Source organism: Hippocampus zosterae, chromosome 7 (genome assembly GCF_025434085.1).
Source record: "Hippocampus zosterae strain Florida chromosome 7, ASM2543408v3, whole genome shotgun sequence".
Classification (NCBI taxonomy): domain Eukaryota; kingdom Metazoa; phylum Chordata; class Actinopteri; order Syngnathiformes; family Syngnathidae; genus Hippocampus; species Hippocampus zosterae.
Window position 1 is genome coordinate 5,072,572 of NC_067457.1, and position 15,448 is coordinate 5,088,019.

Genomic DNA, 15,448 nt, shown 5'->3' on the forward strand with positions numbered 1-15,448 from the left:
TATTGGACTGTAAACAGACTGTGAAGGGCCCAAAATGTCTAAGCCGGAAGCGTAAAATCCATAAAGGGCTGAAGGGTAATTTGATAGGCTCCCATAAAAAAAAATAAATTTAAAAAAATCTACTCGCATGAAAACTGCTAAAAAAACGACAACAGCAAAATAACGCTTTGAACCTTTATTTTCTTGTTCTTTTCAACTTTAAATTAATTTCCTCTCCTTTTCGTAACATCTGAAATAAATGAAAACATCCTGAACAGGAGTGATAAAGACTGACTTAATTTAAATTGATACATAACATCAAAAAACAAACATACAAACTGTAAAACATAACAGCTACTATCTTTAACGTGTCTGTAAAACACTGGTTCCAGCTGAGCTTGGTATGGTAGGATTTGAGCATTTGAATAGAAATGCCTTCAGTTGGTTGCGTCTTAAAAACAAATGATCTATAATTGCATTGAACAAAATGGAAAAACAAACATGAACAAAATGCTGCTAAAAAAAACAAACTTAAGAGACATATGCAATAGTGCCAATGTTTTTGAACTTTTCAGCTATCACAATGTCTGGTGGTCACGCACGCGCACACACACACACACAAAAAGCCAAGCTGTCAGATAAACATCTATTCACTCCCCTGACTGAAGCAGGTTAAGTTTTCAAAAGCAAGTGCCCGCATGAATCTCTCATGGACAAAAAGAAAACATTCAACATTGTAGCAATTCCACACACGCGCGCCAACACTCACATCAACACTCCTGATATCGTCATTTTCTTCATCCTCCATTCGGTCATACCGTCAACGCTCCTGTCATGCACACACAAGGCAGGCAAGGAGGGCACCTTGAACAGCGAGTAAATAAGTGACCAGAGTCATCATTAACATCAGGACAATATAGAACAACAACCAAGTCGATTTCTTTTGAGTAAGAAAAACAAAAGTACAATAGCGAGGTCAGTGTTTTTGAATGGGGAACAAAGAGATCTCTACAAAGTTTTCACGTTTCTCTTCAAACCGAGACAACCGATGTACATCCACAAGGAGATAAGAGTTTTGCTTGTCAAAGGTAAGAGCAGTGTGTAACTGGTGTGTGCATGTGTGTGTGTGTGTGTGAGTGCAGGTGGGCCAAGGCCACTGCTGATGTAACATTACAAGTCGTCCTGTAAGGTCGGTGTCGAGTTGTGAAGGAATTTGTATTGGATGAGTCAACAACAAACCCCAGAGGCATATAGTGCAAGTTTGGCTAATGTTTAGGTTTTTTTTTTTGTTTTGTTTTTAATTCTTCTTTCTTTTTAACCCTGGGCCCCAGTTGATGGCATTCCCACCAAGGTAGAGGTGTCGGTATAGAGTAAAAATGTTCCTCTAATCCTCTAAAAAGTTTGCCACTGGTCCAGTTGAGAGCGAAAGCGAGGTGCTGTTATCCCCCCGCCCTCCGTTTTCCACGAGACACGCCGGATCCTTTTTGTCACTTTCAAGCTTCCGAACATGAGAACTTAAAGAGAAGTACACCGGGTCGAAGAAGGCTCAGTCTGCAAGTCGTCGACATTAAATACAAAAGACGAGGGAGGGGCTCGGGCGGGGAGGACAACTGTGGCACACAAACAACAGCGAGGACTTAACGCGTTGACATGTTGGGACTCGGCTGAGCCCATCTACAGTACATGCCTGAGTGATCGGGTCGTGGAGTAAAAAGACAGAACTACCCAGTTCAGTCCCCCCCCCCCCTTTTCCCCTCCTCCCCGCTTCAAGTTTCACTGTGGTCTTCATTTAACGTTGATGATTTAATGTGTGAAATTACGAGAATGTATTGCAAGTAGCCTGTGTGACGGGAGACCAGTGTAGCTTCAATTCCATCATTTGTGTGTGGAAATAAATAGAGGGTGACGTCGTGACGGTGATTTTCCAAATGGGGGAGGGGGGCCCTTCAGATGGAGTCGCCGTTCCCTCCCAGAAGGTCCCCTGGCAGTAGCGAGGCCGGGCTGCCCATCTGATGGCGATCTTCAAGTGCTGGCGAACCCCACAGGCTACTACTGGGGTACCCGGCGCCACTCATGCCACTCATACCCCCCCACAGACCTTGCCTTCCCGCCTCCACCCCTCCGCCTCCTCCCACCCCGGCGCCGTTGCCACTCCACTGGGAAAAGATGCCCAGACCGGGTGCGGCGGGGGCGGACTGGTCCGATGAGCTGCCGGTGGCTTCCAGGCTTTGCCACGTGGACTCGGAATGTCCGGCTCCCACGGGTACGACCGTCCCTGCTGAAGACCCTACCTCTCCGCTTCCTCCCGTGCCGCCGCCGCCATTTCCTCCTCCTCCTGCTGCTGTCGCTGCTGATGCAGCGAGCTCGCAGTTAGCCCCGCTACCATTAGCTCCAACGGCAGAGGATGGTGCGGGGGTGGCGCCAGAGCCCGTGCCTGCACCTCCGCTCGCCGACCCTCCAGCCTGGGAATGTGCAATGTACTGGGCCACATCCTCTTCGCTCACAAACTCGGCTAAGATGGTGGTGTTGCCCAGAACACACCTGTTGAAAACAAAAACATACAATAAATTCAACTATGAGAAAAACTGCGGTGGCCAGTGGGACTACCGAAGGATGTGTGATTGATTGAAAACAAAGTCGTGCCAGATGAGAACTGTGAAAATAAGTACCGTGGCATAATGCACCCAAATGACACGGGCCGTATTCCATGTTGATTTTAGTCTATCCAGCGGCCCCCGTAAAAAACAAAAATCATCTGTCTTACATGTGCAGGGCGCTCTGGGCTTTGGCTGCTTCCTGTTTGGAGCCATAGCGGATAAGTGCGCTGCCCTGGGTCAGGCCAAGGTGAAAGGTCAGCAGGGGGCCATGCTGCATGCAAATGGTTCTAAGCGTGGAGCCATCAATCTGCAGATATAGAGGAGATATCCAGGTGGTGACGGTCAAGGTGTGAAGTTAAAGTATTTGATTGCCAGATTCTTTCCACTGATGTCTGACTGCAACAGCCGGTGTAAAATAAACGAAGGACCAACTGCAAATGGCTTCAATAGTTATACTTGCTCGCGAGCGTACCTGTGGCGTGAGATTGCTGAGCACCAACCAGCAACTTTCCCGAGAGCTGCTGTCGCTCCACGCTGAGCCTCGAGAGAGAGCAAAACACATTTGACAAACGTTTCTACATTTCCTAAAAACACAATTACACTTTCATCATTGAGTAGTGCAGCGGGATAAGAAAGAAACAAACCCAACCTTGCAATCTAGCAAGGCAAAAAATAAAAATGCTTTTTATCTTACCAGAGGTGCCCGAGCCACTGCTCCATCCCCTGCCGGCCAATCGAGGGCCACCACCTGACCACGGGGTCGGCGATATCTGCTTTTGACTGGCTAAGCCTGGAGGTGGGCGCGACAGCTGCGCCTGGCTGCTGCCACGACTGGCTTTCCAGGACTTGTGCCCAATGGGCTCGGGGGGCCATCCAGTCTTATAGTCTGTGTACTTTGCTATTAAAAAAGGACGATAGAGGGGTGGCTGAAAGTCCCATTATCTGTCAGAGACAGTGTGTGTGTGTGTGTGTGTTTAAGCTTACCTGAGTTGTGTGCGTTGTTCAGGGGATCTGAGGCACTGTAGGGCCAGGCACCAGGTGAAGGCAGTAAGGTGTTGAGGGGAGGGATGGAATCTGCAATGAAGAATAGCTAGTGTTGAACTTGACATTTTGACTTCATAACGATTTTGCGAGGATCGGTCAAAGCCCCGATGCGGGCAGGCTGTCACTTCACGGGAGGGCAAAATAAAAACGACGATGTTCAATACGAACCAGTATTGTCTTGTAACAACTGGTGCTCAGTGTCATTGAGGCAGGGAGAGACGGTGTTTCCCATCATGCTCCCTGGCGTCATGTAGGGGTCCGATTCGGGGTCAACCCGATCTATTCCTTTCCAGGGAACACCAGGCTGAAACTCTGAGGATGAAGGAAAAAAAAAAAGAAAAAATGCTCATCAACAGTTGACATGCTGTACAAGTCGTCCAAAAGGTTTACACATCGCCGGTCAGTCTGGTGGCCGACGGTGCTTTTGTTGGCAGCTAAATGCCATTTTGGTTGACACTTGAACAGCTGTAAACAATTCAATCCAGCCGGTTAAGAAAGCTGGCTGTGTTGTATGGCGCTCCGTCCCCTCCCACACCATATGTCAGACCCGTCTCCTCGGGTGGGCCGTAGGAGACCACTTGACTAAAGAAAGTCACAGACGGTAATGAATGCACCTGGGAACCGTTTTATAATTCGTGGGAAAATTGCATAACGTGCCATTTAAAAATTCATACAGCGTCAGCTCCACTGAGACCTTGAATGTCAAGTAATTAGTGCAAACAGGATTGCGTAAAGTGTCACCACTTACCAGGGGGCCAGCTGGCTGTAGTGGTGGGCTTAGTACTCATCTTGCCAGGGGTGCGATGCCAACCGGTGTTGCCTTGCGCATCTCCAACAATCATGTCGTACTGTGAGTAGGGTGAGCCCCCCGGCATCTTCATGGAGGTGACAGGACCTGCACAACAGTTTGGATCAACACCATTAACGGCAACACCGGCAACGGATGGCTCAACAAATCACTTCCTGTGCAATGTCCCTTCTAAACCAATGCAGGTTCTGGAATTCATATCCCGCGGTCCCTCCCCCACCCCACACTTTTCTCAGGACATGTTTTTTTTTTGTTATCCCCCCCCCCCCCGATCCCCCCCCCAAAAAGGGCAAGAACAACAAAATTGAAGTCTTACCATTTTTGTGGAATGCATTTTCAGGTGAGGAAGTGTCTGGCGAGGAGTGTCCCTCCATCATCCATTTGAAACGAGATTGTTGTCCTCCCATGTCCTTCATGCCCCCAGGCCCCCCGACCATAGAGCCGCCCAGGTCCATACCTGCGAGGTTCACACCAGAACTGAAGCCTGTAGATGGAGGCAATAACATGTCAAAATTGTTTAAGATATTTCAACTAACCCAAAACATAAAATACAGTGAATGCGCAGCTATTTGCGGACGGGGGCAGACTCCATACTATTAAAAAAAATTATTTTTAATCAGTGTATCAATGTGTAAAAAGCATCATCGGTCTCCAAAACTCCATATCGGTTGAGCCCAACTAAGAATCATGGACTCCTCGACCATCCAATATTTTGCGATTGGATGGCTGATGGCGCAGAACTTCCACCTCCCAGTGCAAAGGCTTTATAGCTCACAATACACCAGACAAGGCTAAAAATAGATTCGCTTTCGGGCTCATATATCCACGATGGCAGCACAGAATGACCCCAGAGTGAACTAGGTTGTGTTTGCTGTCTGTCTTATTTTGCGGATCATTGATCGAGCGCTCAAATTGTGACATTAAAGTCGATCGGTGATCTTGCATTAAAATATTCTCTGTAAAATACGGTACTCACCCGAGTAAGGTCCAAACGTTTTCTGATGCAGGTCAGCCACAGATCCTGCCAGGCCCTGGTGGGGCAAGGAGTCAACCCCGTGTAATTTGGCACCACTTCCACCATGGTGGGAGGGAGAGAGTTTGAGGTTGCCACCTAAACCTCCGACTTGCTGCTGCTGCCGTTGTTGCTGGAGTACTGCCATGATCCTCGCCAACTGCCAAGGCGCAAAATAAATAAATAAATAAAAACACAGTCAGCAAGCACATTTTGACAGTCTAGGTCAGGTTAAAAAAAAATAATAATCATCCCGAAACCAAATTTTGTCAAACATCCTAATAATAGTTGCAGAATGCTGCGTGCACGCGTGTACCTGTTGAGGGTCAGCTTGCTGCCGCACATTAGGTGTGAACTTTCTCTGGTTTTGCAGCAGCTGCTGTTGTGGTGGTTGCTGTTGTTGCTGGAGGAGGAGCTGACAAGCCTAACACAAAGATGATGCAACTTTTTAAAACCTTTGCACTGCGAAAAACATGGCGGCCAATGTTCCAAAAAGAAGCAAAATACAGGGAAGCGTTTGCAACGGAGCTCAGTGGTAGCATTTAGAATGGTGTGCTGTGCTCGTTCTCACCAACTGAAACTGGATGTGCGGCGGGTAGATGCTGCTGAGCATGGCTATATGCTGGGGGGACAGCTGTGGAGGGAACACACCGCTGCCGCCGACTCCAGGCACTCCTCCCACACTGCCAACGCCCCCAATGCCCCCACTGGGAGGGGGCATCTGCTTCAGCATGGAGCCTGGCACCTGAGGGGGGGGGGGGGGGAACACAATGACAGGCACATGCACGTTACCACAGGCGCTCTTCAGTACTGTAACCAAGAGCAACCACGTTAGCTTCCTGCTTCCTGATGAACATCGATTCTCTTTTGCTCTTCTCATTAGTAGGTGATAACGAGCATGTCAACTCATTCAACGCATTGTATTCTCCAGAAATAAGTGGTACAACACTTGTTCTGAAGAGCGATGATGTAATTCTGATTAGCTTGTCGACGTGGTGGGAAGCGATTGCGTTTTCTGCACAAATGTGTCTTCATCGGCTCAGTCAATTCCAAACTGCGTGCAATGTACCATCAAATTACTCTCATCGGCGAATCAAAAATGAAAAAACAGTGGCTTAGTTGCGAGATGTCATTTTTCAATGCATAATCTAAATTGGCTTAAATAGAGTTATATGCGGGAGTTTTTTTTTTTTTAATACTAATGGTATCTGATAGATAAAAGGCGAGTAAGCACACCTGAGGTGACAGGAACTGATGAGGCACTTGTGCTCGTATCCCTTGGGACTGGTTCATGGTGGGAACATTGGGCTGGTGTCTGGGCTGAGACATCCCTCCACTACTGCCAAGGAGACCGTGGCCACCCTGTGATCCAAAATAGAAGGGAAAAAATTTTTTACATTTCACAGAAAGCACCGAAGCTAAAGCAGAATGTCAAACGACTGAGGGTTAGGTTGAACAAGTGTACCTCGTGAACACAGAAAACTACACGGAATAGAGTGTAAGGATGGGAGGACAGATACAAGAGGAGCAGGTATCTTACTTGTCTAAAGGGGATAGTGTGATTGAAGAGGGAATGGGGCTTGTAGGCAGTGGGTGGTGAGAACAGAGAGCAAGGACCGTCCTCCCCAAGGTACCCATCCTGATTGTTCAAAAGCAAGGTCTGCCCAAGTGACAGCCGAGGGAAAGACATTTGAGTGGCGCGGGGGGACAGGGGAGGAGTGAGACAAGGAGGGAATGAAGGAAAAGGGGTACCCATCACACGAGCAAGAAAAGACGAAGTGTACAAAATGATTTTTATATCAGTCGAGACACAGAGACATACCTTGTCGTAAAAAGAAACACCATCCCCAGGCGCCGCCTCTTTGGAAACGGGTGAACGATAAGCCATGCTGCCTCCCCCTCGTCCTTTCCGCATGTCTCCATTGTAATCCATCATTCCCAAGGCTCTTTTATCCATTTCCATCTTCTTTTCCTGGAGAGCGCCTGGCGGCAGGTCAATGTTCAGACCGCTCGGATCGTCATTCTGTCCCAACACAAAAGGACAACAGTCATTATTTCGTTATCGTCACGATCACCAGTTAACCAATCACATTCCAGGTCATGTCAAATGAGTCGGCACATGTCTTATCAAACAAAGTTCAGATGTTCTAGTAAGCTTTTCCTGACATTCTGTTCGCCATAAGTTACAGCACAAGTCATGGGCTACGAAAACATGTTTGACACCGAGGCACTAATAAGTCAGGGTTTTAATTGCCTTACCAGAAGCCCCATATTTGAGAATTGTCTGTTTATTGGGCTCATCCAGGAATCTCCCCCAACCTTGAGCGGACCCTGAATAGGAGTGGGTTAAACATTGTCAACAGAATTAAAGCTTCAAACCTGGACTGAGTTTAAAAAAAAATGAAGCACACATTGGGAACAACCTATCCAAGACAATATGGAGGTAACCTACCTTGTGGCTAGGCTTCTTGACATTGTGGCTCTGTCCCCAGCCACCATTGCTACCCTGTCCCCAGGACGACCCGCTCCCCTGGGAGCCGGCGCTGTTCCACATGCTCCCGCCCTCCTCCTCTTCCTCCCAGCTCGAGTGACGTGACGCTGTCACAGAGCCCTCTTTTTCCCCCCAGCTGTCTTGCATAGACTTTGATCCTGTTGGAGAAGGTCAATGGCAGTCGGCATTGAGACATCGCGGCAATATACATGATATCTTATATACTCCATATTTCCTGTTTTAACACGTTATTGGATCGATAAATATATCGAAATATATGCGCAACAGACCGTGACTACTACCCAAAGTTAAGCTTTGTCTCTCACGATTTGGTGTACTATTTCTTATATATTCTAACCAGAATTAATTGGATTGGAAGGAGGGTTTCCCCAGCCACTTTTCCCGCCAGCGTCATCAGGTTCCCCCCAGCCAGAGGGGGCATCGGTCGGTTTTCCCCAAGCGGCTGTACCATTGTCTACCGTGGGACTAGCTGGAGGTGTACCACCCCAACCTGAGGTACCTGCACGCACACCAAACAATATTTGACTCTTACAAGCACAGAAATGGTGGCCAACTTCAGTCGGTTCTAATCATTGATCATCTTTTTGACAAAACAGACAGTTGCAGGCGTCTCACCCATCGGAGAAGCTTTTCCCAGTCCGTGACTGGTGTTGAAGTCCCTGCCGCCTCCAGGTCCTGTGGCAGGTCGATTGAGCTGCTGCGTTGAAGGTGGGGGTCCCTGCTGTTGAGCCTGACTTTGACCGTGTGGCTGCCGGCCAGCGGGGGTGGTGTTCTTATCCCACAAATTAACCGGCTTGTAGTTGTAATGGGTTGGGTCGCCCCATGCTGATGTTCCATCATCAATCTCATTTTTCCTGCTTAAAGACTGCGGGGACGGTTCCTCCCAACCGCTCGGTGCAGATCCACTCCCACCATGGCCAGCAGGCATGGGCCCCGAGGTCCAGCCTGAGCTTTGGTTCTGAGCTTGGGAGATTGGTTTTCTCCCACCACCCCCTTGCATAGCCCCTTGGTCCAACGCTTGCTGCAGCTGTGGAGGCTGATTCCGGGGCTGTGATTGTTGCTGCTGCAGTTGTGCCTGCAGGCCCGTGATGGAGCCTGACTGGCTGTTTGGCATCTGGTGCATTTTATTTCCTCCACTCCAACCTTGATGGGGTTTGGGCCCACTAACTGCAACTGCTCCGCTGCCTCCCGCCCCCGGCCCTCCTGCGCCCCAGGACCTCCGATGATCTTCCCCCCAGCTTCCCCAACTGCCCGCACCTGAGTTCCTTCCCCCGTTCTTCGGTTCATCTTCCCATCCTGCACCGCTACTATTAGATTTGGACTCCTGCTCACCCCAGTCCCGACCTGCCCCGACCTTCTGCCCTGAGCCCCACCCACTTCCTCGTCCTTCTCCTCCCATTTCTTTCCACCCTACCGCTCCCCTCTCGGCGCTCACAGGGTTACCTTGCTCGCCCAGACCACCCCAACTGCCCCCATTTCCTCGATTGGTTCTCCATTCTTCATTATCCCATCCTTTGGTCTCCTGACTATCCACGGCACCCATTCCTCCTGCACCCAAGCCAGTAGTCTTTCCTTGCTCGTTTTGTCCAAAGGGTCCCGAACTACCAGTACCTGCCGCGATCACTGCACCAGACTGCGAGACGCCAAGATTACTCATGGTTGGGCCAGAAGGTTGTGGAGCTCTCCCAGTTAAAGAGGCCCCACCACTGCTACTGCTGCTGCTGCTGGTCTCCCAGCCCTCCGCAGAGGAGCCAGCAGATGAAAGCAAGGGAGGGTGGACCCCCGGCCCATTGGAATCACCAATCGGAATTCTGGGTCCAGACGAATACTGAGAAGAATGTCCCAGAGAAGCTGGGTGTTTTGAAGAGGTTGACGAGAGCGCGCTCTTATTGTGTTCTGCTTGATTACCAAGATCCCAAGCTGTGTTTTGTCGAATCTGTGTTTGGCCCCAGCCTGTGTTTGATAGTACCCGTGGATCAAGATCGGGACGACTGAGCAGGTTCTGTAAGGCAGCTTCAGTATCGGGTGGCTGACGCCGGGGACGGGAGCCATTATGTTCCCTTTCACATCTGGAATTCCCACCGCTGGATAAAGATCCTCCCTGTGCTCCGTGCCCTCCCTCACCCCATTCCCCCGTTTCGCCCTCTCCCTTCTGATTGTCCCAAGCTCTGTTCATAGCAGTCGAGGTGACGGGCGGATTGCCAGCTGTGCTGCATCCACTACTGCTGCTGTTACTGCTGCAGGCTCCTCCCCTGACTTCTCCAGGATGAGCTCCTCCAGTGCTAGAGGAACTCCCACCCCAGTCAACACTAGACATCCCTTTTTCCACTCCTGCTCCTGATGTCCCCCACCCTCCCTGAGATACCCCAGTTTGACTATCATTCGCACCATTTCCAGCACTGCCCCATGACTTAACCCCACTGGAGGGCCCCGGATAACCCCAACCCGAAGACCCATTATCCCCCTCAGCAGCTCTATATGACCCCGTGCCACCCTCTCTGCCCTCCCATCCATCAGTCCTTGAGGCACCCGTTTTGGAGTTGGATACAGGGTAAGAGGGTTGGCCCCTCCACGAGGAACAAAGATTGTGGTCTCCACCACCTCCCATTCCTCCCGCAACTCCTTCCTCTCCTGCAATTTTTGGTCCCGCTGATTCACTATCCCACTTGCCGCCTGCCATCTCTCTGTCTCTCGATTGCATTTGGTGAAGTTGGTGCTGATGAGTGCTTGATTGATTCACAGACAAAGCTTGGTGACCCCCGAGTGCCACTGCCCCAGCCTTGAGCCCTACGGAAGCAGAATTGTTGGCAGATAAAGTCCCTCCAGGGCCCTGGTGATGGAAGGACGATGGACCTCCTTCATCCTGTTGCACCAAGGCAGGCCAGGCCGAAGGGTTGGCATTTGGATTAAAGTTGGCACCCGGGATACCACTGCTGCCATCGACGAGGCCACTGGCATCATGGCTTCCTGGCACAGCGGCGGCTTTGGAAACTGAGGAGGACTGCTGTAATATAGGCCCAGCTGAAGCTACTGCATTTCCTCCTCCAAGATGGCCCTGGGCGGCAGCCGTCCCCCACGCCACACTACTGGACGACTGCATACATTCATTGGGCAAAGAGAACAAGGAAGTGGATGAGGATTGGTTGCCAGAGGCACTAGTGCTGTTCACAGGCATCCCGTTGCTGTTGCTGCTGCTGCTTCCGCCGCCACCTCCTCCAGCCACAGTGAAAGAAGCTCCTCCCCCATCACTTCCAGCGATGCTGGGCCACTCTTCCAGGTCGTTCCCATCTACAATCACCTTCTCCCTGCCCTGCGAGGAAGCCTGGCTGCCTAAGCTCGTGCCCCACATGGAATTTGCATAATTAGAAGTAGTGGTAGAAGCAGCAACTGATGACGAGGTGAGGGCCAATGAGGTGGTAGCTGCACCCGAATCTGAAAGGATCAAAGGCTTACTTGTAAAAGGGAATTTCAGGCGGTGGTCAATTTTCCACCAAACATTGAGTAACTCATACCTGAGACAGCAGCCGTGTTTGCATTGGGTGGATCCCCTCCTCCTCCTCCTCCCCCTCCCAGCAGCATGGAGGACAGTGGTGGCTGCCCCCTTTTCAGTAGCACTTTATGGTCCTGCTGGCAGCGGAATCTCGGCGGCACTTCTCTCGGCATATAGCGAGGTTGCTGCTGGGGCGCCTGGGCCGCACCGCCGCTACTTGTATTCCCGTTCCCTGTAACACTTGTGCTGCCTGTGGCAGAGGAAGAACTGGAGGTGGAGGTGGGCTGTCCGTTGGCCACAGCAAGGCGCTTGGCATTGTTACCACCCTGTGACTGGGCGGCAGCACTGCCAGGGCCTGAAGTGGCTGGGGATGGGGATGCAGAGGGGGAGGGTCCAGGGCTGGGGGAGGCAGAGCTGCTCTGAGTTGCGGGAGGATGCGCAGACGACTGCTTGGTCAAATCTAGCACTGAATGACGAAGCCGCGAGTGGAAAAGAGGAGGCAAAAATGCACAGTTAATAATCAACAAGGAACATCTTTAAACTTGGCGGGGTAAATGCTGAGCGCAAAATATGGGATTCAAAATAAGGCAATTAGAATGGGTATTTTCAAGTGCAAACAAACTACTAGAGATCATATAAATAAATAGTAGCTGAAAGAAGGGGAAAAAAACATGATGACACGGGGGCAGACTGTTTTAATATCAAAGCAATTGAACTGTACTTTTTAAAATTACTGTACATCTTACCTTTGTTCTTTTGTTCCGTAACCTAAAAAGAAAAGACAAGATACATATTATAGAATCATTGAGCTGTAACTGGTGCCATGATTGAAATCCAATTCACTCATTCAAATTACAATGAGGCTCCTTATTTGTTTTACTTCCACTTGGTGGCACTGACAGAAAAACTAAACCTCAGAAACAGAAGACAACAATGTGAAATACACAAGTCGCAGCAAATATCTGTCTTTGGATATCTTATACTAAACACGAGAGCCATCCCATAGATCCTAATCAATTTCAGAGATTCCTCTGGAGACACATGAATTTTTCTTGCTTGACAAAAGCACTTCGAGAAGCAATGCTGGGTGATTGTCATTAATATTGTGATCAAAACAAATTGAACACACCTTCTGAGAGGCTTCCCTTTTCCTTTTTTCTTCTTTTTTCCTTTTCTTGTCTTCCATGAACGACTGCTCCAGTCGTGAAACTCCTTTCTTCTGGAAGGATAAGCAGTATATTTAAAATTACAGTTCATTACTCTGTTCAATTCTGGATGCAAGCAAGCGCGAACACACAAATGCTGAAGCATAAAGAAGCAGAAAAAGCCAATATCAACATTGCATCAGAGCCATGTGAGACCACCTACATGTGTAAAGCATCATATTCGGTGGGATTTAGAGGATAAATGAGCCATCAGGTGGCAGAGCTAAGAATGGGGCCACAAACTCAGTAATTATTATTCCCATCATACACACACAAGCGTTGCGTAAGCTGATCCCACTTTTAAGTTCAACTAGTCGAGAGGGAGTTCTTTAAGTCAGCCGAGTCATCCTGTAAATACTTCCTGAACAGAATGTTCATACGTTGTTTTGTCTCCTTCAGCACACGTTAATATTCAAGAGCATTTTACGGTACAGTCGTACACAACACCAGAGCACCAATTAATCCCAGGGATGGTACGGTGGTATACAAAAGTAAAGAGGACAAATATATGGATTACAAAACACAAACCACTCTTTGAAAAGAATCAATCGCCATTTCCAGGATAATGCTTGTGATTCATGTCAAGTATTGCTTGCGCTCCTAAAAGCGAGGAATACATCGTTTGTATACCGATACCCCACAAAGCCCATATTGGGTATAAAAACAACAAACTGCGCCCAATCACTATTGCATTACATAAAATATGATGATGCATTATCTTTTAACCTTCCAGTCATTATGGCACGAGGAGTTTGCTAATGTCACAGGGCTACATTTTGGAAACGACTGGTTGCTTGGAAGGTGGAGAAAAATTTTTTCAAGTTACAGAGAGTGAACTAACCTCAACAAAGCACAATATGAATTGGCTGACGTGTTGTATGTGCAGGCCTTTACAGGTGTAAACAATCCATAATGTATCCTTCTTCCGCTGGGGGCTAACAGGAGTGGCTGAAATGTTCCTGACTCCCCAAATCCAAAAGAAAACACAATTATCAATTGTCACTCGTCTAAATAAAGTAGCTGGTCTCTGTTGTGTAAACAAAGCGCCTTTATAGCAAATGCACCGTGCCATAAAGCAAATGCTGACCTCTGAATATGAAAACACAGTGCAAGCTAATGCTACACCTTGACAGCCACAAGTAGCTCGGGCTAATAGCGTTAGCATGTGCACAAAATGATAGCTATCGGGCAAACAATCAAGACAACGCTGCGTTTTGTGAATTTGCATTTGCACGCATGAGATGAAAGAGTAAAACGATAAGGAGACATTGCGGTACTCACCTCAGCAATCACATATAAAGAAAAGCTAGCGTGCTAACTAGCTTAAAGTGCTTCAGTGCGTTTTTTTCTTCTTAGCTTTCTGAGGCATTCGTCGAAGCTACAAGAACAGCGACGCCTGAGCGGATACGTCAAGTAAATGAACTATGGTAGAAATACACGCGCAACGCGCCACTGGCTGGTAAAGAAGTACTATGGTTGCTGCGGAGCGAGGCAAAAATATGCAGAAATGTTCAAATTCAAAGCGCTGTGGAGTCAGTCGGTCGACGGGCGGCCATTTTGCTGCTCAGCATGAAGAGTCTCCAATGGCCAGCAGCCAGTGGCAACTGCGTGGAAGCGCTCTGACTGGTTGCCTGCGGTAGGGAGGGATGCATCGCGAAAAACGCTTTTTGACCTTCATAAACTTCCAGACACTTGCAGAAACAAAGATCACATTTTTCGTGTCGGGGCCGGGAGAAGGAAAACACGCAGGCTTTCTGGAGATTTGAGGAGGAGAGAGTGCAGAAGTACACACGCTCACTCCTCAGCTCTGTAATTAAGTAAACGTACAGATACTGTCAATTGAAGTCATCACCCACTGAAGCTCATTTCAATGAAAGTTTACTGACATGAGTATTGGAATTATCGGCAATTGTTATCGTTCCAAAGGCCATAATTGTTTGAAGCCAGAATAAAGTTCTGAAGTCATCTTTCTTCCCCACATTTTGAATGACAAAATATCTTCACTACTGTGTTCCAAATGAGGTAACTGTTTTTTTTATTGTGAATATTAAACTCACTGGAAATTATAACGAGATAATTATTTAGAAACAACACAAAACATCTTATCAATACAACGGCATATCTCGTGCAAATTAACTGAAAGCGATCCCTTTGTGTTCTCATCTGTGATGAAATAAAATGGAACAAAAACAATTGCGTTGTTTATCATTCAACAAACTTTCAAGAGTAAATTTTGTGTTCAAGTTCAAATGCGCGATACATTTTGAGTTAGACGTAGTGTTCACAATCGTCCACAAGAGGGAGTAATTTTACCAAATTACAGTTGCACTTTGTAATTACAGCTTTGCTTTATGGATGCTGTACCACGGAAAGTACTGTAGTAGGAAAGTTTAAAAAACTACATCGACAAATCTTCTACATTTATCGATATCGTTTTTTAAACAAACTTTTACAAAAGGAATATTTTAATTAAGCCTTCCTAAAATGTAAGGTGACGTGAAAACGATTCGTTCAATGATAGATTTGGAAGCATTTTTGAAAGAAAAATCATAATTCAAGTCAGTGCATAGTTCAGTAGTGGTTACGTATGCCTGCCTCAAATTTCTGAGGTTCCATACCACCTGGTATGTTTTTTTTTTTGTTTTTTTTTTAATCCCACTTCCAAAATGTTTGAGACTTTTACATGTGAATGTACAATGACTCCATTTACTTGTGCGGCACACGGAGTGCAATTGACTGATTGGCTTGAGGTCTGCTTACAACACTGCATCAATCGTAAAACCCCCTGACAGTTCCAGCTG

The 15,448-nt window shown here is 48.0% G+C and overlaps 1 protein-coding gene across 4 annotated transcripts; it reads right to left on the minus strand.

Annotated features, from left to right (window-relative positions):
* Positions 1-160: 160 nt before the first annotated feature.
* tnrc6ba (trinucleotide repeat containing adaptor 6Ba) lies at positions 161-14,415 on the minus strand. Of its 4 annotated transcripts, none has more exons than XM_052072385.1 (22): positions 13,929-14,415; positions 12,572-12,661; positions 12,189-12,210; positions 11,465-11,908; positions 8,568-11,384; positions 8,290-8,451; positions 7,893-8,089; positions 7,700-7,771; positions 7,263-7,463; positions 6,981-7,100; positions 6,677-6,802; positions 6,012-6,185; positions 5,757-5,864; positions 5,405-5,600; positions 4,745-4,885; positions 4,369-4,515; positions 3,789-3,932; positions 3,561-3,650; positions 3,271-3,474; positions 3,049-3,116; positions 2,744-2,883; positions 161-2,520 (listed from the first exon to the last, which is right to left on the minus strand). In XM_052072385.1, exons 2-22 carry the CDS (start codon positions 12,626-12,628, stop codon positions 1,926-1,928), a joined length of 6,225 nt encoding a protein of 2,074 aa, XP_051928345.1. In that variant the 5' UTR covers positions 12,629-12,661; positions 13,929-14,415; the 3' UTR covers positions 161-1,925. The 4 variants fall into 4 exon arrangements, with proteins under 4 accessions (XP_051928345.1, XP_051928344.1, XP_051928343.1 ...); XM_052072384.1 differs by having other exon boundaries at positions 4,745-4,912; positions 12,572-12,658; positions 13,929-14,413; XM_052072383.1 differs by having other exon boundaries at positions 4,745-4,912; positions 13,929-14,413.
* Between the last annotated feature and the right edge of the window lie 1,033 nt (positions 14,416-15,448).